This window comes from Telmatherina bonti (genome assembly GCF_933228915.1).
Source record: "Telmatherina bonti genome assembly, chromosome: 12".
Classification (NCBI taxonomy): domain Eukaryota; kingdom Metazoa; phylum Chordata; class Actinopteri; order Atheriniformes; family Telmatherinidae; genus Telmatherina; species Telmatherina bonti.
The window spans coordinates 27830616-27855149 of record NC_136610.1 but is presented as its reverse complement, the minus strand read 5'-3'; the positions used below and the strand labels follow the sequence as shown (position 1 = coordinate 27855149).

Below are 24534 nucleotides of genomic sequence, written 5' to 3'. Positions count from 1 at the left end.
TTCTGGTGTGTGACTTCTTGGGTTTTGTCAGTTTTCCTCACTAATAATGTGTGCAGATTCATTGTGTGTTTTACACTTTGTGCCCACGGCCGTCTTCTATTTCTGTGGTTCCAGTTATGTGTGACTGTCTTTAGGAATGAGCCTGACTATATTACACCCTAGTCCCTCCCCCAGAAGCTGTGCTAAAGTAACAGCTGATGTCAGTCCTGCTTAAAGACGTACATGCATACACACACCGTCCCTGCTGGCTATACCCACACTACAACCTGTCCAACACTACCATCAAAGGCACAGCAGAGAGCCAGCAAAAGGGGAGGAGGGCTCCTACACCTTCCTTTCCGCCACGACACATCAGCAATTTGCACGGGGGAGGCTCCATACCACGCTCACAAATCCACAATCCAAGCTTTTAATCCCAAGTTACCGCAGACAGAAAAGTGGAGGGTCATCTAACGCCTTCAGCACCCCCATGTGCCTGCTTGGATCATGGAGCTGCACTGTCTTCCTACCGAGACCCCCACCACAGCCAGCTCCTGCTCCACGGATCCCCTGTACGACAACTGCCCACCCTTTGCCCAGCGAGAGAAGGCCAGAGTCAAGGAAATGGAGAGTAGAGTTGTGTGTCCGCTTGTAACCAGACTCCCAGACCCCAGCAGCCCTCTGCCTGGTCTGGTCCCAGCTTTGGCTGAGGTTCAGACAGTGGTTGGTGGAGGAAGAGAGGCTGGCCCATGGCCAGATCGCAGCTACCACAGCTGTAGAGGAGGCCTGGGAAGACAGCCCTGGGAAGCAGAGTTTAATCCAGACACAAACAAAGCAAGAGCAGAGCAGGGATATAGCTGGGGAGTAGAGGACAGGGCTCATCTCAGCCAGAGTCCAAGCCCATCACAGAGCGAGGAACATCGTAGCGCTTTGTCTCTGTATGATAACCTACCTATCACTGGAAGAACAGAAAGCCTTCAGGAGGTCTTTGATATGGAAACAAGCTTCCAGGAACACTTGCAGGAGGACATGTACCAAGCACTGGCCCCTGAACAGATTCAGGGTCTGATGCAGGTTGATGCTGCAAGTCAAGACAAGAGCCACTGGTCTTCATGTGAGAACGTCCTTGCTAAAAGTTGTTCTAGTAAGCAGGACCAGAGTCAAGACAAAGACAAGGAGCAAGACAGAGAGCCAGAGCAGGACTCGGGATCTTGTGGATTTATGCAGGGGGACTTTGTACTGCAACCCAAGCTCCCAATGTCACTTCCTCAAAATCTTACTCCAAGCCCTCCTCAGTTATGCCAAACTAGGAATCAGGTCCTGCAGTCTCCTGCTGAAACTCAGCACACAGGATCTCCAAGGGTGCCGCCTCCAGTACCCCTCGCCGATCCCTCAGCCAGCGCGCTCCGAAGCCTGCTCACCAGCCTCCAGCAGCAGATAATCAGGCAACGAGAGGAGTACGAAACAAGGATAATCAGGTCATTTGAAATTTATTTTGTCTCCCACTTCGCACCAAGATTAATCATGCCACGTAAGAGATTGATGTATTGAATTTAATGTGCTTATGCTCGTGGCTTCAACACTTTCAGTTCACTGGCTTAAGAATTTTCCAGCTAGTGATGTATTTTCAGTGAAGGGTAACACAATGTTCCCAGATAAAGTGTGTCCACCCAGCTGTGCTGTTTTGGCTCCTCGGTTGACTCCAAGCTTCACCCTAATATCCTGTTTAGATCACAGAGAACCAGCACTGCATTAAACTCCCTTAAAGTTTCCCACAAGTCTCTCGGGATAGACTATAAGGCAAGCACTGGCTGTGTTGAGCATATAACACAGTTTTAGGTCTGCTGAGTACACAAAGCTGCATTTTTAGGGTTGAATAAACATTGAAAATTGGTCCTGCGTTTACTCTGTATTTATATTTGCGGTATCCACTAAAATCTAAAATAATCCTCTTGTGTAGAAGTAAGCAGATTATTGGTTTAAAAGTAGAGGAAAGCACACCCTGTGGTTGACATATAGAAAACAGCTCCTGACCCTGGAAAGAGAGCTAATTTAAGGGGCCATGCTGCTGACCTAGACACAACACATACCTCATTTATTACCGATATAGATAGAGCCTGTCTCAGTGTAAGGTCATGCATTAGAACGAGCTGGTGAGGACAAAAGATGACAATTCTTTAAATAAATTAAAGAAAAAAATAGCACATAATCTGTCAAAAGTTACACAGCACAGGTGGTTTTCTAGTTATTTAAATTTTAGCAGAAAAAGTCAATTTATCTTAAATGAAACAAAGGTGGGTTGGAAATGCATTTGGTTTAAAAATGTGTAATGTTGTTATGCAAAAAAAAGAGGAACTCTTAGAAACAAATCCTGCTTTTCCAATATTATTTTTAGAAACAATGTAGTTTTCAAGTGAAATATTTCAGTTCTGTAGAAATGATGCAAGTAAGAAATAATGGCTTCAGCCCAGTGGAATAAAAAGGTAACAAAGGATGAAAGACATTTTATAAGAGAGTTAAAACGATTGAAATAGAACAATATGCATTTAATAAAGGAGGATCAGCTCAGGCTTCACAAAAGAACAGATGGATGAAAGTTAAGCTACAAAACTGCGACTGCGGTCAAGTGAGCCATTACTTACAAATACCCAGCAGGTTTGTCGTAACTTTCACGGCTTAATTTACTTCCAGTGGAGCAGGAATGGTATCCCAAAGCGGTCAGAGTGGTCTCAGTTTACAGAACCAGACAGAGAGAACGGCGAACCATGAAGAAAACAACAAACAAGAGCAGACTACACAGTGGATTTTTACAGATTGTCTCAATCATTGAATTGTTGTTTTTTCTGGCACTATACTTTTTTGGGAACAGCGTCCATGTTAAATTATTTTTAAAAACATTTTTCTACACCACTTAGTCCAGTTCACTGTGGACAGGTCACCAGTCCATCACAAGGCCGTGCCTGTGAACGAAATTTGAAACATAAAGTGCAAATAACAAAAAATTCAAACCACCGTTTGTTTTTATCAGTTTTTGGCTTTTTTGCCCCCAAAATTATTTTATGCCCAAGGAATTCCTCTGTGTTGCTCACTTTAGGTTCCTGCTTTGTAGAGGAGAGAAAAATACACAATGTTGCCAAAAATATTCATTTACCCATCCAAATAACTGAGGTGAGGAGTTCATATCACTTACATTGCTACAGGTATGTAAAAACAAGTACCTTCACATGTAGACTGCCTCTACAAACATTTGTGTAAGAATGGGAGTGTCTTCGAAGGAGCAAAGTAGATTCCACTGTGGCAACGTGATAGGACGCTACCTGTGCAACATGCCAGTCATTAAACCACCTAGCTACTAAATACTGCACAGTCAACAGTCAGCGGTATTACAACAAAGCTGAAGCACTTGAGAACAGCAGCAAGTGGTAGCCATGTAAAATAAGTGCGGAGAGGTTGCCAATGTTAATTTTAATACACCTCCAAACTTCATATGGTCTTCAGATTAGCACAACAGTGTGTAGACAGCTTGGTGGTTGTGTTGCCATGGCTGAGCTGCTGCATCCAAGCTGTACATCACTAAGTACGATCAAGGTGACGAATGCAGTGGTGTGAAATCCGCCAACACTGGACTCGAGAACAGTGGAAACACGTTCTCTGGAGAGACAAATCACACTTCTCCAACTGACGATCTGACAGACAAGTCTGGGCTTGACAGTTGCTGGGACAACGGTACCTGTTTGACTGCATTGTGCCAAGTGTGAAGTTTGGAGGGGAGATGATGGTGTGGGCTCATTCTTAATGAGCTGGGCTTGGTCCCTTAGTTCCAGTGAAAGGAACGCTGAATGTTTCAGTATACTAAGATATTTTGGACAATTCCATGTTCCTAACTTCATAGGAACAGTTTGGGGATGGTTCCTCCTGTTTCAACAATGATTGCACACCAGGACACAGAGCAAGACCCATAAAGACATGGATGAGCAAGTGTGGTGTGGAAGGACTTGACTGGCCTGCACAGGGTCCAGACCTCAACAGGATAGAACACATCTTACAGTGATTTAAAGTGGAAAATGCGAGCTAGGTCTTGTTCAGCATCTGTGTCTGACCATACAAATGTGCTTCTGGAAGAATGGTTAAAAAAAAAAAAAAAAATCCTATTAACACACTCCTAAACATTGTGGAAATTTTTCCCAGACAACTTGAAGCTGATATAATTGTAAGGGGTGGGCCAAAATCATATTAAACCCTACAAATTAAGAGTGGGATGTTATACTTTGATGGATCTGTCCACTCTGCAGTAGAATGACTTTTTTCACACACAGTGTTTATAATACACTTCCTCCTAATATTTGTGGTGATAAACTGCATTTTGGTTATTCACTAGATTCAAACAGTTTATAATGAATAAAACTATCAACATCATGGGGTTTTGAGGGTTTGGTCAGGGTTAGGGTTAGTGGCACTAAACCAATTCTCTTATTTATTGCAGCCTGGAGCAGAGGAATGAAGAGCTCCAGGTCGAGGTTGTTCGCTTGAAAACGAACCTTTCACAGCAACGACACTGGTACCAAGTTGTCCAGGCTAAGATTGTGGAGTCCGAGAGGGCCCGTGCTGCTGCAGAGCTCCGCAACGCAACGCTGCAGAAGGAGATGGAGCAGTTCTTTGACACCTTTGGAGAGCTCAACAATGAGGCAAAGAAGACTGAATACATTGTTAAGAGCTTTTAAAGATTTTATGTATGGTGTTTGAAGATATGATCTGTGTGTGTAACAAGTGTAACACAAAAGATGGGCTCATCTTAAAATCTAACAATGGTCTTATGTTTTATTGTGCACCGTACAATATAACATTATTAATATAACAATGTTATTTTGTGCACTGTACAATATAACATTGTTAATATAACAATGTACAACATATCTTTCCATAATTGGTCAAAGTGTATGATGATTTTTCTCAGAAATAAAGAGGAAATCACACAAAACAACCAGAACCAAAGAGAAAGAATCACTGATGTCCACTTTATTAGTTCTGAGCATGGGTAGAGGATGTTGGCCAAGTGATAATGTGGTCATTGCAATCACACTGGAGATCTTGGATGTTCATTCCTTATCTGCTAGTGTTTTAGAGATTGAGTTGGCCACTGATCAGGTCATTTAAGGCATGAGAAAAAGAATAAAGTCATGGTTCTGTACAACATGGTGCATAAGTCCTCAGTAACTCTGTAGTGTCATATTTCTGCATGTCCATCACACTGTGCAATCATTTATGCAAAAAAGCAGCTCGAGTCCATTTCCAAGGGTAATTTTTAAGCTTCAATCTTGAGTTGCAAGATCCAGATTCTGGTTTAGGACTCCACATTCTCCACTGTCTCATTCACCACTTTAAACTACAACATGTTTCTTGCTGTGTAAATCTACTCCATAGACATTTGCTTTACAAACAGGGCATCTGCGCTCTTTAAGTGTGATTAAAAGAAGAGGATAAAAATTTGTTGCACAGTACATTTTGATATCTCATACAGGCTTAAAAGGCAAAAAAATACATCTCTCAAAATAAGGCTCTCAGAACCAAGAGCATTTAGGGTACTCAGGTTGAAAGAAAAACAACAACAAAAACAGGCCTGAACGGACTTCCGATGATAACAAAACCTACTGTCTCTTGTAGGCACGGTGCCTTCATGCAAGTTAAACACAGCTGTTGTGTTTTACCATCCTCTACAAGTTGATTTCATGATTAATTCTGTGACTTTTCCAGCACTAATGGAATGGTTTAGAAAAGGAGCAGCCCGTGATTTTATTAAACTATATTATAAACTATGAAATGCTTTAATAAAAGGCTTTATTTTCACGGGCTTCGGTGCGGCATTCGTGCAACATTTTGCAAAAACAAAAACAAAAAAAAACACATGTAACATTATGCCCCCCATTATATTGGATTTATGGGGTCATGTTTTGCTTTTGATATACACATTGATAGTAGGTACCTTAAGTCAAATAGGGGTGATTGTGATATATCTATACATACATAGTTCTTACAGATATGTTTAATTTCCTAACAGAACACACACACCTTGTCTATATAAAATAAAAGGGTCTACAACAACTGTGAGTGTCGCATCTTGACATGTTTAAATACAGTACGTTATATCAGGAAATAAATCTGTAACACTGCAACCACAGCTTTTCCTAGCTGTCAGAAGTAAAAGCTCAAAATCCACATCACTCATGCCAATTAATTAGTAAACACTGTGCAGAATGCACCACAGTGTAGATCTGCATACTTAGAGCGTGCTAGAGATTCAATCCAACTTAAGATCAGCGTTTGATTATCAAATAAACATCAGATGTCGACAAACTGTTTGTTTGTTTTGGCGTAACATGCATGAGAGCACCTAGCGACTGCAGTCTAATGTTGAAATACGAGTCTGCTCAATGAAATGACAAAATCTTGTCTCAACTTAATATTTCCTAAAAGGAAAAAGCTTCTAAAACACGGGAATACAGACCTAACAATAACCCCCCACCTAGTTCTGGTAACCTGAAAATCAATATGGATGCATGTTTTTTTATATATATGATCATGTTAAACATCCATGAAAAAGAAGGGAAAAAAACCTTCTGACACAACGGATAGCACTGATAGCTTTGATCTCAAAGTTTGCAGATGAAGAGGATCAACCGGCTCCACCACATCACACAGGGAAAGAAAACAGAAAAAGAGACTCATTCACTGAGGTTTCAGAGAAAAGATGAGAAACGCAGAACGAATATAAACAGGAGAAGGTTGATAGGTACTTGGATATCGAGGCTGAGAGGACAGCAGCGGGTGGACGGGCTGTGTTTACTGACACTCGTCCAGCGGTCCTGTCAGTGTGTCAATACTGCTGCTGTCTGTGTCTGACGCCAACGTGTGCTCCGTGGACATGGATGAGATATCGTTAGCGGAGGATGACTGGGATGCTGTACCCGACACCATATCTGGGAAGTAACACACAAAAACCAGATATAACGTATACAAAGTTTAAACTGGGTTGCAACAAAAACAATCCTATAAGTTTTGTGGCAATTTTTCATGAGCCACATTAAGGATGGCAGCAAAATTTCAGCAGGTTTGTTTTCATTTCAGGCTAGTTATGCTTTGACAGCAACATCTGATACTCTGGCTGATGATGCCTTCACTTACCTGGACAATCTTCTTTCATTAGGCCATTCTTGTTTCTCTCTTCCCAGTCGATCACCTCCTCATAAATTAGTTCTGAGGACACAGAGCAGGTTAGGCACCACTGGTGTAAGCAAACGCTATGCATGTAGTACTTTTACTATTGACATACACAAATGCAGCTTCTTACACATAGCATGTGTTGGAAGTACCAGATTATAGGGTAGGGCGGGTGGCTGTTCATCTCTCAAACTCGGGTTCTCTGCCAGAGTCCTGGGAGCTTGACGGTCATATGCAGTTTCTTAGCTGTTCCTAGGACTGCACTTTTCTGGACAGAGATGTCTGATGTCTCACTAGGCATCTGTTGGAGCCCGTTCTCCAGTGTGGGGGACACGGGCCCCAATGCTCCGATCACTATGGGTCCTACTGTTGCTTTCACCCTCCAGGCCTTCTCCAGTTCCTCCTTGAGGTCTTGGTACTTCTGCAGTTTGTCATGCTCCATTTTCCTGATATTTCCATCATTGGGGATGGATACATCGATCACTACGGCTTTCCTCTGCTGCTTGTCCATTACTACAATGCTCGGTTGATTGACCACCACCATTTTATGTCTGGATCTGGAAGTCCCAGAGGATTTTAGCCCTCTCATTCTCCACCACCTTGGGGGAGTTTCCCATTGGGACTAAAGGGTCTACAGTCCATATTCTATATATATATATATATATATATATATATATATATATATATATATATATATATATATATGTGTGTGTGTGTGTGTGTGTTACACATTCATTTATCTGCAATTAACAAAAACTAATATTGTAAAATGCAATTCTCATTTGAGTCCCTAGGTGGCAGTGTTTCCTACCTTTCCACTGTTCAATTGTGTGTTCTCTCTCTTCCAGCTGCTTATCTGAAATCTGGGGAGGAGGCTGTAAAATAAAACAAAGCACATATATCAGAACAAGGCCTTACATAAGTACAACATTGAATACCACCACTTGAATGGAACACTCTCCTCACCGCATCTGCCTCTGCAGGGTCGTACCAAACATGAATGTAGGGATGATTGAGGGCCTCTTCTACAGAGATGCGGCACTCAGGATCAATGACCAGCATTTTGGAGAGCAAGTCCCGTGCTTGACTAGCTGTTTCACGAGCACAGGAAAGGAATAGTTACCATGGAAACAAGTGGTGGGTAATGTCTCTCACAATATAAAATAATAGTTGTGACGGTGCAACTTCTAACTGTAAGTGACACAGATTAAGATTGAAAACTCATTAATTCAATTTATGAACAGGAGAAGTTTTAGGAATTTGTGCACTGAAATTTTTTTGTCAGATCAACATAGTGCAGAGAAATTCTACAAAAACATTACATTAGCTTAGAATCTGAATTAAATTGTGAGTATACATGCTCTTACTCTTTAGTTTATCATGCTCTGACTCAGAAGGAAAAGCCCAATCTGGGAAAAGTTCAGCAAAGCTGACGCCTGGATACTGCGGCTTGTTCATCACATAGTTCCTCACAGTCTCCATCAGTCGGTTCATAAACTCCAGGCTGGGCGTGCCCAGGATTTCAATCACCTTATTCCACTGGTCGATGTCTAGACAGTCAACTTGTTAAGGACAAATCCAGAGGCATCGAAGGCACAAACCAAGGTAAAGCAAATGAAAAGAACACAATGAAAGCAACTGAATTAAGTGATGCATGAATAAGCACAATCTACATGTGGAAAACAGTGAGGGATAAAATACAAACACAATAAAACCCATAACAACACATTACAGATAGTACAGCTGGACTACAAAGTGGAATGGTGTTTTGAATGATATATACTAAAATGTTAATGTTAGCAAGCCAACATTCATATATTAGCACCAAACTAAAGGACAGCTGACTTTGATGGGATTATCATTTGTTTTGGAAACCAATGTACAACACTTTCAAAATCAGTAATCTCTGTATGTAGCTGCATAAAGTTCTTTAACAATTTATCAAGTGACTTCTCAGTGTGGGCCAACATTATGACCCGACAAAGTGAAAAGAGAAACATTATAATCCACAGAACCATTTTAGTACAGCTAAAAATACAGATCTACTTTACAGTTGGCAGGCTTGCAACTGCAGAAAGGTATTACTTCCCAGCATGAAAAGCTGTCTAGCCAAATCCAACATGTCCTGCATCCATTCACAACAAATTGCACGTGTTTGTGATTGTGTGAGTGAAAGGCATTAAAATGCACCTGACAATTTTAATCAATAAAATATTAATTGTATCAGTACAATAAAGTAGTATATCATTATAATGAATAAAGCATTTTTTATTTAATTTTTATTTCAAGATTACTGAGATTTAAACAACAAGCTCACAGATTCATACTAATTTAAATGAACTGTAAGTGCACAGAGATATCCATTTTAACTGCTCAGATAATCTCTGGATAATCTGCAATACACATTATATTTGTAGGACTTAATACCAGAAATTTAAATTGATATGTGTTTGAATAGTATCTGGCATGACATACTTTAATGGAGGTTTGATGGAAGATGAAAAACACAAGAAGAGGAACAACAAGTGGCACAGAGACGATGAGAGAAGGATACGATCGGTACCCTGGAAGATGACGCTGCCTTTTACCATCTCTCCCATGATACAGCCCACTGACCAGATGTCCACTGGGAACAGAACACATACAAACATGCACACAGACAAGACGTACACAGACACACAGACAATATTAAATTAAATTGAGCTCATAACATCATCTATAACCCAATTCACACTAAATATACAGTAAGATGACAGATGGAAGCTGCGCAGATGAACAATGTTCTTCATGGTTGTAATTTGAATGACAAAAAAAACAAATCAATACAAAACACCAGATCTCATTGTTTTCCTCTGTTTTCCCGCTGCTTGATGCTTTTCACTTTCCCATTTTCTCATTTTCAGGCTGGAGTTCTTTTCTCTGGCTTCAAAGCGGTTGCAGCCTTCCAGGCCTTTCTCCTCGCCTCCTCTTATCAGTTTATACAGCTGCTGCTCTCTCTTTCTCTCTCTCGCTTTCCCTCTGTGTGTAAGTGTGTGTGCTTAACAGGGTGAGACATAGTTTCCCTCCCTCTCGCTTTTTAAGTTGGATGTTTGCTTGAGAGCGTTTATAAGTGGTAAATGGCCTCGTAGTCTTTCCTCTATTCCAGTTTCAGTGAGGCTGAAAGCTCTCACTTTGATAACATCACCAGACCTCCACAGAGTTACTGGCCTAGTCTACACAGGCATTACACGAATTGTAAATGTAAACTTTGCAGTGTGTACAGCAGTGGCTTTGTAAGTCTGAGAATGTAAACCTCCCCTGAGACAAAGTACAGAAAATTAACCTTTCCTCTCCAGACACCGTACCATTCAGTGTAGAAAGTCTGATACTGCTATTTGATATTATTAAAAAAAAACAAAACACATTAAACGCATTAAAAATCTTTTTTTCAGAAGCATTTATTAATATTTGCATGTTGAAAAAATGAGAAAACCTCTCAAATTTTGTTTAACCAGTCCACAACTATATTGGCCAAAATGCAAGCCTTGCAAAGTACAAGGGAATCCCCATAACTGGAGGATTTTAACTAAGATGTGACATATTTAATACATGGTATCAAATATGGCATTTAATTTATAGCTGAACATTAATCCTTTGTAATGCAAGAGTTGCATCTTTTTTCATTTTTTCCAAACCAAGTAAAGAAAAAAATATGGATTTCTAAAGTAAATACCTGCATAACTGGCACAAGAAATTAAACTATCAATAAAACTGTAAATTGCAACTAAGGGAATGATTATGAAAACTCAGATATATGTTAGTTGGTCAGTCAGCTGAAAATATAAACAAAACACGAATGTTGTAAAAGTGATAAATAACGGTTGACCAAGGACATTTTTTAAAGAAACATGACGGAAAACTAAAAACTATGTTTTTAAAATAGAAATCAGAAACTAGAATCAATGTAAAAAACAGACAAATGTAAAACAACATTAATACATAAACAGAAGACAACAGCAAACATGAACAAAATGGAAGCACTGCAGGTGATTACAGTATATGAACATAAATACTGATGAATCACAAATCAAACTGGACAAGATGGTGATACTGGGAAGTGTTTGGTGCAGGTCCAATGAGACAGAAAGAACTGCCTTAAGCAAAACAAGCAGATTTCCTGTTCTTGATATGGGGTTAAAGCAGATACAGAAGCAGGGAAGATGGCTGCCAGATTTATTTCTACAGTAAAAGAAAAGGTGGGAATTTAATGTGACCTGGAGGAAAAAACATACCAACAAAATGACATGGCTGGCAAATAGTCTGGATCTGCATCAGTTTGAATGTATGGTGGAAACTGATAAACATGATCAGTAAAAAAGAATCAGTCTGCAGATGTGATCTTTCAACTCCTAAACAAGAAAGCTGGAACCTGACTGATGAAGAAAATTGTTTTTTAATAGTGAAGTCAACCCAACAATGAATTCAAGAGTTATAAAATCGCCAAGTGTGATTATTTTTTATCTTTTGTTGACAATTCCAAAATTTGTTTCCTTGATCTGATAGGAAAATTAAATTTCAACAATTACGGCTATAAAAAAAAAAAGTCATTATTCTATGTATATTTTACAATGCAGAATGTTCAGATTTAATTAAAATGTTGTGTCATACTTGTGTTTTAATTTATTTCCAAAATGAAAAACCTAACTGTAGGTCCTCCGACTGTGGTTACTCCATAATTTCTACCAGGGTTTGTACATGTACTTATTATCATAACCAAAGCTACTGCTTCTTTATTCCATATGGCTTCCTGTTTGGAAATGTCCGCCTCACATTTAGAAACCTACAAAACTTCTTAGGGCTGTGAGGATAACCTTTTGTCCTGATTCGATTTGGAGTTTTTAGGTACCAATTAAATTCAAATTGTGGTTGTCACAATTCTTCAATATTGCTGATCTTTGTAGTCTAAAAAAAAATGTATAAAGCTTTTTTTTTTTTTGCTCGTCAATTTTCCTGATTTCACTGAGGAAAAAACAACACAGTAGCCGGACCATAATTCTGCTGCTATAACGCCCAAAAGACAAGTAAAAAGATCAATAAAAAACAATAAAAATGACAAAATTTTTTATCATGGAATATTTTCATTTATTTAAAAAAAAAAAAAAAAATGAACAAAATAAAAAATCTATTTTTTAAAATTTGATGAAAAAAAATCTTGATTTTTCAATTTGATTTTCCCACCACTAAAACTTATCATTGCTAGAGTTAATCTGGCTGGGATTACTTCTCACTTCGTATAATCCTTTTAGTTTTCTTTCTTTCGGGAAAATGTTCAAACAAAATAGCTTAGCTGTCACTGTCAATAACAGCAGCATCAAAGTCAGGGGGACAAACAACTATCAAGTTACGGGAGACACAGAAGGAAGGATACAGTCCTTTCCAGGAAAGAGGACTTTGTGAGAGATCATTTCAGCCATTATGCAGCCGACTGACCACAGGTCCACTGAAGCAGAATAGTGGCACAGTAAAAGCATTCATTCCCAACGTCAATAACCAACACAGGCAAACGTGAAACATAACAGGAGTATGATCAAAGATTTTCCACTGCTTGTTGAAGGCAACAATAAACTAGGGTAAGAGAAGCAGGCCTCTATGTCCATTCTAATACAAAGGATATAACAATAACACTGCTTCTAAATTCAGTAATGAAGATTTAAAAAGCTGTTACAATTCAGGGCCTGCACACTTCGCAGTCTACGTATGCTACGGAGTTTCCCGTGTGTCTGCACACGCCAAAGCTGCTTATCGTTGGTGAAATGAGACATACTCCAGTCTCCAGTTGCCAAGCAACTGCACTAATATCTATCCAATTGAAGCGTTCCCATTCTTCCACGAAACAAACAAAATTACTTTAAAAAAAAAAAAAAAAAAAAAATCAAAAGAATATGGGGCCAGAAACGTTCATTTTATTTCTTTTCATTTACCTGTGGATTGAAACTGAAAACTTGTTGAGGAGGCGGCCCAGACAAGCCCTCCTCAGGCTGATGGTACATCCTGTCAAGCTAACGTTAACTTCAATGAAAAATAAAGATGGTGTGACCCGTGCAATCAAATTAATTTGTTGTCATTAAGTAGGCCACAAGCTAATGCTACTGCTGTCCCAGCTTACCTGCCCATGGTAGCAAATGCAACTGAACTTCATTTAATTATTAAAACTTAATTTACCTCAAAGAAATGACCCAAACATTTGGTGGTAAAAACAGACTTCAGCACTCAAGTGCTGCTCGTTCCCTGGCACTTTTGTGTGAAATAAATTCTGGAAGAAAAGATGCTGTGACCGATCTACCGCTAGCTGACATAGCTACATGCCAAACAAAGTGTGGGTTTGAAGGGTCGACGGGGACAAATGGGACAGTGCTTGGTGGGCCACTATGACGTATTTAGCCAACAAATTTACACTTCAAAGTGCATTGAGCCTGAATTGGGACACAGCTAAAATTTTAACATTAACCCATAACTATTGTTATGTTATTCCAGGCTGATGGAGCAACAAAAAGAGTTCCAGGGAAGTTTCAGCATATAGCAGATTAATATATTATTAGATAGACAAAATACATTAGATAAGACAGGTAAGATAGGTAAGAGACAGACAGACAGATAGATAGACAGATAGACAGATAGACAGATAGACAGATAGATAGATAGATAGATAGATAGATAGATAGATAGATAGATAGATAGATAGATAGATAGATAGATAGATAGATAGATAGATAGACAGACAGACAGACAGACAGACAGATAGATAGATAGATAGATAGATAGATAGATAGATAGATAGATAGATAGATAGATAGATAGATAGATAGATAGATAGATAGATAGATAGATAGATAGATAAAATTATAAGGGAGTGTTTCAAGAAATGTAATTTACTGATTTAAACAATGGCTGTGAGGCTAGTTAGGATGTACTTACCATTCTCCTTATACTTCATACCCAGAATAACCTCAGGAGCGCGGTAGTACCGAGTTACCACATATGGGGTCATCATGAAGTTAGTACAGGCTGTCCTTGCCAGGCCAAAATCCAGGATCTTCAGAGTGCAATCTGATTTTACAACAATGTTGCTCGGCTTTAGATCCTAAAGGGGGATAGAAAATCTATCAATCTACAGAAAAATATGAAGATGCAAACATTACATATTAATGTATGGTTTATACAGCAATAATGAGTGGAAGAAAAACCATATATATTTTATTGTGATCTTTATAGTTTTACAAATGGCTTAAAATTCTCCACTTTCTGCCAAAGTGATTTAAGAATTAAGGGATTGACACATGATGGTGATGGTGGTGGCCACACACAAATGATGGCGAGATACAAAATTCATCGCCAACCAGGTGAAACTGAGCACACTGGATGTGACAAACAGCAATGACAGTGCCAGTGTCCCGTATTACGCACTTGGATCGTTTGTCAAAAAAAAAAGTGATTATTTGTGATATTGGAGAGAATTTTGGCCTTTTCACAGCAGTATGCGACAGATAAAGCGTGAACGATGAAGAGTCGGGAGATTTTGCTCGATCTGACAGAAATCCTGCTGTTAACTCTACTTTACAAAAGAGTGTAGAAAGAGTGTGCTGAGCCCATCAAACATAAAATTCTGACTCTTAAACCCCACAGCACAACCATTGTCTGTATTTACCCTGTGAATGATCCCAGCGGAGTGCAGGTGTCTTATGCCACAAAGGATCTGGTAAAGCAGGTAGGACATTCTTTCATGGTCCAGGTCCATGTGGATCACCTGACATAGGCTGGCATCCATCAACTCCATCACCAGATACCTGAGAGAGAGGAGGGATTAAGGAAGAGGATGAAATAGAGATTGTATCACAGTTGGCATTACTAGAAGAGTTAACAGGAAAACCACAAAGAAAACGAGGAAAAAAAAGACAGCAGATGAAAAAACAGAGATAAAAGCAGAAAATATCCAAGTAAGAAATAAACTTAAAACAGTAAAGGAAGTTGACATATAAGCAGGATGATTGAACTAAAATGGAAAAAAAACACGCGGAACAACATTTTGAAACTAACAAACACTGAAATGTTTTAAGTCCAAAGAAACCCAAAGCAAAGCAATTTGTAAAAGTTTCTAAACACTCCACTGCCACTCACAGATCCTGGAACTCCTCCAGAGACTTCTGAGGCGTGAAAACATTGATCAGACGGATGATCTGCAAGCAGAGAGACAAGACATTAGTCCACTCTGTTACTCTCCTATCTACATCCACTTCACTGAGGAGAGCAGTCCTACTGTGGGCACAGCACTACAGAGGATTTTGTTTGGATTTTGTCACTCTGAGCACGAAACTTTATGACCACAGCAGAGAGTTCAGTATCTCAATCTCTCAAGTTTGTGCATCAGCTTAAAATGAACATCTTCCTTGCAGTTTTCCATTCACTTAAAAATAGAAAATGTAAACATACAACCAAATAATGTTGCGGTCACTTATTTAGGAACAACTGATTTTTTACAATTTTTTGCTCATTTAGCACAAAAAGCACACAAGACAGGTAGGAAGAAGAGGCTTGTATGAAATCTGGGTCTTACATTTTTGTGATTGACACATTTGAGCAGCACCAGCTCCCTGTAGGCACGCTTTGCATGGGTCTGGTTCTGGAAGGGCCGACATAGCTTTTTCACAGCCACAGGTATATGAAGGACTGTGTCTAGAGCAGAGCTGGTTATGCATTGCATGTAGGAGGAAACAGAGACAAAGGTTAGCAAAGACGCCAAAAAAAGAATACTGAGGAATATAATTTATTTGTGTATTTTGATCTCTGATGTATTATATAAACATGTATATTATAAATCTCACTTTTACATCCCACTGAGTTTTTACAGCATCTCATAACACACAATGCTGCTTTAAAGTAGATGTTCTTGGCTCCACAGGGGCCAGGTGAGCTTATTGTGAGTAACTCAGATAGTTTTTAACATAGTTCTGAACAGGCAGGCAGGGATAAAAAGAAGACACACATTTGGCCTGAGGGTAAAAACCTGTGTAGGCGACTTTAGATATGATTAACAGGACATTGTGTGACATTTTCTGTAGTTTACTGGCTAAAATCACAGGTTTTCCCTCTGAGCCACTGCACAGTGATTGCAACGGCAGAGAAGAAGATAAGCAAAAGAGGCTCACTACCCAGGCAACTTGTAAAATCTTCAACTGTGATTTACAAAAATATAGGACCAGCACAGGAGATGTTTACACATCAGCAAAACACTGAAAAAGGACACTGAAAAGGCAGCATGACTGTAGCACCAAAACAATAGAACCAACGTTGGGCTAGCCTTCCCCAGGTGGAAGGAGCTCAAGAAGGAAAAAGAAGAAAATCTTACAAGAGATACTGAAGTTGCCAGCTTTCTCCTTAACAAGCAAGTCAACTACGCAAACTACATTAGCATAAAACTACATTTTTTCAGTTGGTTTGTTTAGATATTCTTGCTTGTTACCACAGAAAACATAAGAGTAAATCTTGCTATAATACACCAGCCTTGGTATGTTTACATGGTTTAAGCAGCTTTCATAGTTGCAGCAAACGGCGGCTTTTCATCACAGGAAATGCCAGCTTATTAAGCCTTCCCATCGGCTTTTAGTCTGGCTTTACTGTGACTGAAACCAGGCGTTTATCGCGACTATGAAAGCTAACAAAACCACATAAACACACAGTTCCACCAGAGGAGTATAACAGGATTTCCCTGTATGTTTAGTGTATGTGTACTTATTGGATAGCAGAGTTTGGTATTATGTTTTCAACAACTCATCTACATGCCATGAACTTGTTCATCAGTATTGTTGAGGCTTTTTGATACACAGTGGCTACCATTGTTGCAACAGGTGTTTGAAAAGGTGAGGCCCTTAAAAAAAAAAAAAGAGGTTGCAATATTTTCTAACCCCATAGTATATATTGCAATTTGAAAAAAATACCGTAATTTTTACACAAATTACCTAAATAGCACTTAAAGTTCTGCTGCACCCCTGTCATCTTGTTGACATTAACCTGCACTGATCTTCCCTCTTTTTGTGAATCTTACAAGTATGGTTTTTGTCTGTATTTGACAGGTATTCTTACTATCTTCTTTTGTACTAGGTACTGTGTAAATGTAAACTGTGTTTTACCATCAAGGTTTGTTTTTCAGGTTTACTTGAAATTGATGAGAACATGATACATTCATAGGCCTCTTTCATTGTAGGCAATATGACTATTTCACACATGTACATGTCACTGACGATGCTTAAGCGATATATTGTGCAGCTTTAACTTAAATACATGATTTAAATATTATCTGGAAGTAATTCTCACACAAAGTCCATTTAAAAGTTTGGATTACATTTGCTTTTGAGTGTAATTGGAATGAGACAGATTAATCAGATTATGCTCTTTGACATGCCCAGCAAGAATATGAATGGCATATTTTATTTGTAAACCATGTGCACATCATATCTGGAATTTTGTCTTGTTCAGATTAAGGTCCCATTGAGCATGAAAACAAATATTTAGTCATAAAAGCACAACTATAACTTCAGCAATGGCTCGACTTGAGTGTTTCAAAAGCCATTATGTTAAATGATTTAATTTACTTGTTAACGGTTCTGTCGTTATTCTGTCCTGTTATTCCCAGCTCATCGTCCTACAGGCACTCCCAATGGTTGTCTACTTTTGTTTTTTTGCAGAGAATTTAGGATGATTTCTGTTAAGCTTTTTATAAACTATAAATAAACTGTTTCAGCTGTATAATTGTTGCCATTGTTTTGTATCTTTTGTATCTTTGTCTCCTATTCCTTCTCTTCACACACACCTCCTTTTTTTCCTCTTGTCCGATCCAGCATAAAGATGTAACACCACAATAGCCAAAATAAAGAACAATAGTCAAGCATCAATAGTAGCTTTAAATACATAAAAATTTCCTTGGCCAGTCAATTTGCCCAACACAAAAGGCCAGACAGACCATTGCTCTGCTCTCTGTGATGCTGGACATGACAGATAAAGGAAAAAGAAAGCAGAGCTACAATTTATTATGTCAACAATGGCTCCATTTAGGTGTCCTATAAGCCATTATACTGTGATAACAAGCTCACATTCACAACCAAAACCAAAAAGCCTTCATTAATTCAGAAATGAAGTTTTTCTTCACATCTGTTTTCTTCCTGAAACTATATATCAAAATGTTAGCAATGACAAAAGGCCTTGTCGGCAGAATGTTTACTTTTATTATATGAAAGCTAAAATGCTTATTTAATTAGGATGATCTTGGGATATCTGCAACACTGCTGGCTGATTACACAATAAGACTCTTAAACAACAAGCCTCTCACCAGACAATGCCTTGGGCCCCCGAGCCTATGGCACGAAGCTGCTGGTAGCGCTTGAGAACAGTGAAGGTGGAGTCTCCCACCTGAACACTGTAGAATTGTCCATCCGCCTCACTCATCCTGCCGAACAGTCAGGACCACCAGCACAGTCTGTAGAGGATGAACAACACACACACATATACATACAGAGAAAGCAAACACAGATTAACACCCAAACAGCATGATGGAACTCATGCCAGGCGGTTCAGCTGGACCAAGTAAACAAGTTTTCACACAATAATAAGCCTCCATCACTAAGATAAAATGATTCCACTGTTAACGGATTACTCATTTCATTTTCAGATCAGTCTAAAGCCACACAATCCATCTCGGCTCCCTGCCAAGTTTGTTCATCTGACAACAGTGACACTGGGCTGGAGCTGACGTTGTAGCTGATTATGTGTTGCATGACTGTAAGTGCATCATAGAGAGCAGAGACTGACAGTGTAGAGTTCCCGGGGCACTTGCTGCCATCTCTTAACTCAAACTGACGCACTCACACTCATTAAACACAAACATAGCACACACAAGCATGTGGGCAGCATTTTAGTTTGTGCATGTTGGTTATTCTGTGCTTCACTGTACAGCAGTGAGCCCCACATGAAGACATGCATGTTAATAAAACACGTCATGTGTTGGCGTGGTGTGGTCATAACAAAAGTGGCAGCTTTAGCACCGAATCTTGAGGCAGGAAGTGGAGGCGAATGATTCTTGGCAGTCGTTCATGTGTGTGAGTGAGAGCAAGGAAACACAATCGTGTAGCTATGCAACGGCGAGTAGTCATGGTTGGTTGGCATTTCCACAGAAAACAGCCACAAGTTAGATGAAGTGAGGTTTTTTTTTATACTGTTCTGTATGATGGAGGGGAGGAAGGGGGGCTGGGGAGACTGGTTTTGATTGTCAGGGAGGTAAAGTGCTGAACAGAAAGAAGCAGCAGGGGAGAGGTTATGATTGCAAGGAGTCTGAATATATTTCATGCTGCTTGAACTGTAAAAACAACTCAGTCTCAGCTTTGACAGAGTAAAGAGCTATGCTGCTATGCAGAGGTGGAGCAACCCTCAGGTAACTAAATCACAAGTTGCTGAGCTGTAATCATAAAGAAACCAAAAAGAGTTTAGTTACTGTTTTGTTTTTGCAAAAACAAATTCAATTTTTGTTGATTTGTTTGAAATATCAAATCAAAATAGATATAGACTACTTAAAATGGATTCAACTTTGATTTATTACAATATATTAATAATAAATATCAGTCTTAATCAATTTGATTTACTTCTATCACTGCTTATAAATAATTATATTATAATCATTATAGTCTTTATTAATCAACACATATTGTATTTGATCATTAAAATCATTATGAAAACAAAAGAAACAATGTAAAGATAGTCAAATATTTATAACTTATATTTCCTAAATAATACAATTAAATATAAATTATCAATCTATTTAACATTGAAACGCTAATATAATAACTGGTTCATTTATGGGAGCTGAAACAAGGACTTGATTAACATTGGCAAAAATATGCAATAAGAATGTAATATTTCTGGATTCAAATCCATTAAGTACCTCTCAAAAGTGATACATAAAATGTTACTTAAAGTGTATCAAATGTGAAGAAAACATCTTTAGGCTGCAAATCATTTAATCACCTATATACAGACAGTACAAATACTTACATTTTACTTTTTTTTTTTTTTTTTTTTTTTTACAAAAAGGAGGTGTTGTACATGGCAGCATAAGGCAAATGTTGCTGCATCCTCTGTACATGCTTACAATTGTTCACCTTAAATGGGTCTTTTTCTCGCAACTGCAAGCTACCTATGTGTTGTACACATATATTTACTTATTACAATGTCTGTTTATATGAGAAAGTTCTTGAGAAAAAATGCTGAAAAACTTGTAAATGTGACCAAATTTTTATCAGTTAACTGTAAAATTAACAGAAAATAACTTTGACAGACAGATAATAGTTAACTGCTGCTCTGCTTTGCACTGTGTACTGATAAGAAACAGAAACGTTTTGCTCTTCTGTGTCTACAGTGGTCAAAATCCCACCCAAAAAAAGTGATTGATCAGACTGTGTTTTTTTTCATGGACCTTCCTCATCATTCTTTGTCGCTTGCATGGTATAGTTTCATCTTGCATTTGTGGATGACGAAACAAACTGCACACACTGACAGCCTGTTATGCACTTTGCTGAGATAACAGTCATATGCACTTGCTTAAAAATGAAATGAACTAATTTTTGCCACCTGTCTTTTCTTCTGTAATGCTTAAAAAACAAACCTTGGGATGAAAATAAAAAAAACACCTTCACATCTCTAGTCAACTGTGATCCTCTACTTCCTGGCTGTTTCTCCTTATTACAGGCATGTCCAGCTGGTGCTCTATTTGTACCCAAAGGGAGAGCTGCAAAAAAAAAAAACCTTCACTCCCTTCACTTCTTTTCTCACTATGCTTTTGGTTCTTTTGGCATCAGTTCATTTTTCTGCTCCTTTCTGATACCCTCCCAAATTCTGCCACTTAGAGCCTGACGGTTGAATACCGTGATTATGGTATGCAAGCACAGCTCTGCTTAATCATTAGTTAATTAATTCATTCATTATTGAAATAGCTGGAGAAACTGAATGGAAATACACAGATTTCCCTCTGTTCAATAAAATGTTCTGTTATGCTATTTATGCTGCAACATTCTCAGTTTGACATTTTTCTCAATTCTTTTTTTTTTTAACCCAAATGTCTGGTGCATTGATGCAGAAAATAAACCAAGCTCTCTATAAGCTGATATGGTAGTCGTATCTACAGGGTAAATGTAAAATATATACACCAACATTAAAACTCCTTGTAAGCTAAGCAAGTTGGATGGACATTAAAGCAGATACCCATTTTCATTTTGGCCTGCTGGCACAAAGGAATTCGTTCTTAAGCAGCAGCAGCAAGCATGATTTGATTAGTGTAGGTTCACGATGATGTCCCCAAGGAAAGCCTGGGTCTGTTGAAGGTACACTGCAAAACGGATGAGTCACAGCAGTAAACATTCACCTGCTATCACATTTCTAGCTCTCAACGATGACAACATCATGACTCAGCTGCTCCTGTGAGTAGGGACAAATACTAATATCTTATTGATTACTTAGGTGGGAAAATGTGAGTAGAATATTTTCTAGGTTTCAAAACTCAGGAAAACCATCAGGTGAGAAAAAAAAACGGCATAAAACATTGGAAAAGAAGGCCGTAGCTAAGAAGCCTATCTGTAGATGCTGTCTACTCTTTCTGAATTGTATTGATCCATTTTGATTTATATTCCACATTAGATAAACACTGAAAACTTAATGGATGGGCAAGCTGCTTTTTTTCTTATAAAAAAAAAAGGAAAGAGAACATTATCATATCTATGAATATAAACTTTTAGTATACTTGCTTTGTGAGTGTGATCACAACAAACTAGCTAAAATTTTTCAAGCAATATTTTTCCTTAAAAACCAAAAACAAAATATTTATCTTGTTAACATTCACACGCAGGGCTGACTATTTTCTCCCAGAGACACAATTCTGGGGTAATATTGGGTTAAAGGGCACTAAACACTGGGATTGAATTACTAATCCAGACCAGAGTCCAGACGAAACATGGAGAAGCAGCATTTAGCTGTTATGTTGCAAACATGTAGAGCAAATTACCAGTGGAGATAAATCGCTCACCAAAGGTAGACACTTTAAATCCAGGTTAAAAACTTTTCTTATCTCATGCATCTATGCTTGAAATCTGCACAGCATTTTTTAATTAATTTTGCTTTTAAATATTTAATATAATTTAGGATTTTATTGCGATTTTGCTATTTGTGTTGTCTTTTATCTTTTTAAACAATTTGTAATGCTTTTAATATTTCATGTAAAGCACTTTGAATGGTCTCGTACGTGAAAGGTGTTATACAAATAAACTTGCCTTGTGTTGCCTAATCAAAGAGAACAAAAATCACCCCTCTGTCCAGATGCTTTTAAGTGACAGTTTTAAAGAAAAAAATGCATGAAACATGCTTCTTTATAGCAGTCTCTTATATGATGGCACTGTACTGATAAAGAATGGCAAAACATGGTGAATTCACCACAGTTGTGATCCATCATCATAGAAGATTTATACAAGAAATGATGGAAGAAAACTAATTGTTTTCTTACTCTCTTATTACTTTCAATGCATTATGCAAAGACAGGCTTTTCATAGTTTTAATGCCAGTAGAACTGATTAGAAAAGTGACCTTCACACAATCATCATCATCCTCATCCCAAACCCATTATGGCTACTGCCCAGTTCAGCCAAGTGCCTTAAGGTCTAACATTGCTCTCATTTGGGAGCTGGATGCCAGTGAGTGAGCTGGCGATGATATCATGTTATCATGGCCATGTAGCAGGGTTACAAAGCACAGCAGAATGCCTAAAACTACACCTACACTGCTGCTGCTTAAGGTGTTGATTTACTGTAAAGGAGCAGCCTCTTTGTGGGGATAAAAGGATGAACAAGACATTTTTTTTATACAGAGGAAAGGCCAGTTAAACATCTGTCCCTCATGAAACCTTCCTAATGCACAGCATCCTTTCACAGAGCACTTGACTGCATATGTATGATGCCAGCAAACTGATGGGTTACACAACTCCTGTCTGTGCTTCATACTGTCAACAGGACAGATTAATACAGCGCACACATGGTGCCTGACTCGCCGACAAGCTTCTGACATACCACATAAACTTGATGACCTTTTAAAAAAATTGCACATGGATTGATCACAGCTGCACTTATGTTCCTGGTGAAGTACAGGTCTGAAAACCTGAGACACGCAACCACTAAAATATCATTCACGGGGTCTAAATGGACACTAGTACTGATGTCAACCTGTGTATCGTTCACAACGCGATGTTATAGCAGAGGTTTTTTATTAAGATTAATTTTGTGCAATATCCACAAGCAACGTGCCTGCTGTTAAAATACACGCAGAGGTATGAAGTCACTCTGGTATGACACACTGTGGCCGTAGCACTGCTGGCACTCGGTGCTTGCTTCCCCCTACCAGTCAGAAATAATGGGTTCACATCGCCAAATTACACCAAAATAACCACCAGCTGAATTCACCACACCTGTCATGGTATAAGGTTAGCGGGGCCTAAACTACCAGCTTGGCTTCAGTCTATCGGCAACAATGCGGTAGTCGGGCCGCCGGGACTGAACTGAAAGCTCTGACCGACCAAGGGACGTTGGAAAGCGGCAGCTGCAGCAGAGAACCTACCTTCTCCCTTCGCCGTTCCCAGGGAGCTCCCATGCATCCAAAACCCAGACCAAACTCTCTTCCCGTTTTTCAGGAACAGCTATGACTTGGAAAAGTTTATGAGAATGAACCTTCCCGACTGTCACGAATGACAGACCTTTCCTCTGGTTCCTAGCTAACGCCAGCGGCTGCACGAGCGAAGGAGGGAAGGCTGCGGAGGAGCCACAAGCCCACAACAAGCAGAGGCAGAGCACTCGGTGACGTCATCACGCATGGTTTACGTTGGCGGAAAGTTTTTTTTTTCTTTTTCTTTTCTTTTCTTTTTTTTTTTTTTTGTTTTTTTTTAATAAAAACTTTGTGAAATGATGAAATGAAAAATACTTTATTAATCCTCAAAGGGAAATTCAATATTGTAGTATATCATAATTTTTTTGAGGAGGTCTTGTTCCAGAGGCTGCTGGCTGCTGGCAGGAATGATCTTCTGTATCTTTCAGTGCTGAAGAAGCCTCTCACTGAACACACTTTGTTGTTTCTTCACTGTGTTGTGGAGAGGGTGTGAAGAATCCTCCATCATCTTCATCAGTTTGTGCAGCATTCTTCTTTGGACAATCAGCTCCAGCGGCTCCAGAGTTACTCCAAGCACAGAACCAGCTTTCTTGATCAGTTTGCTGATTCTCTTCAAGTCTC

General features: G+C 38.9%; 2 protein-coding genes across 2 annotated transcripts; one reads left to right on the top strand and one right to left on the bottom strand.

Moving 5' to 3' along the window:
* Window positions 1-265: 265 nt before the first annotated feature.
* LOC306763173 (uncharacterized protein) lies at window positions 266-4700 on the top strand (the record flags this gene model as incomplete). Its single annotated transcript, XM_079249908.1, has 2 exons — window positions 266-1457; window positions 4463-4700. Exons 1-2 carry the CDS (start codon window positions 487-489, stop codon window positions 4698-4700), a joined length of 1209 nt encoding a protein of 402 aa, XP_079106034.1. The 5' UTR covers window positions 266-486.
* A 2103-nt stretch (window positions 4701-6803) lies between these two features.
* Window positions 6804-24065, bottom strand: mapk9 (mitogen-activated protein kinase 9). The gene is made up of 12 exons (XM_079249907.1): window positions 23869-24065; window positions 18554-18700; window positions 15785-15914; window positions 15349-15407; window positions 14879-15017; window positions 14149-14314; window positions 9749-9820; window positions 8562-8744; window positions 8161-8285; window positions 8006-8069; window positions 7159-7230; window positions 6804-6953 (listed from the first exon to the last, which is right to left on the bottom strand). The coding sequence occupies exons 2-12, from the start codon at window positions 18667-18669 to the stop codon at window positions 6817-6819; spliced, it is 1263 nt and encodes a 420-aa protein (XP_079106033.1). The 5' UTR covers window positions 18670-18700; window positions 23869-24065; the 3' UTR covers window positions 6804-6816.
* Between the last annotated feature and the right edge of the window lie 469 nt (window positions 24066-24534).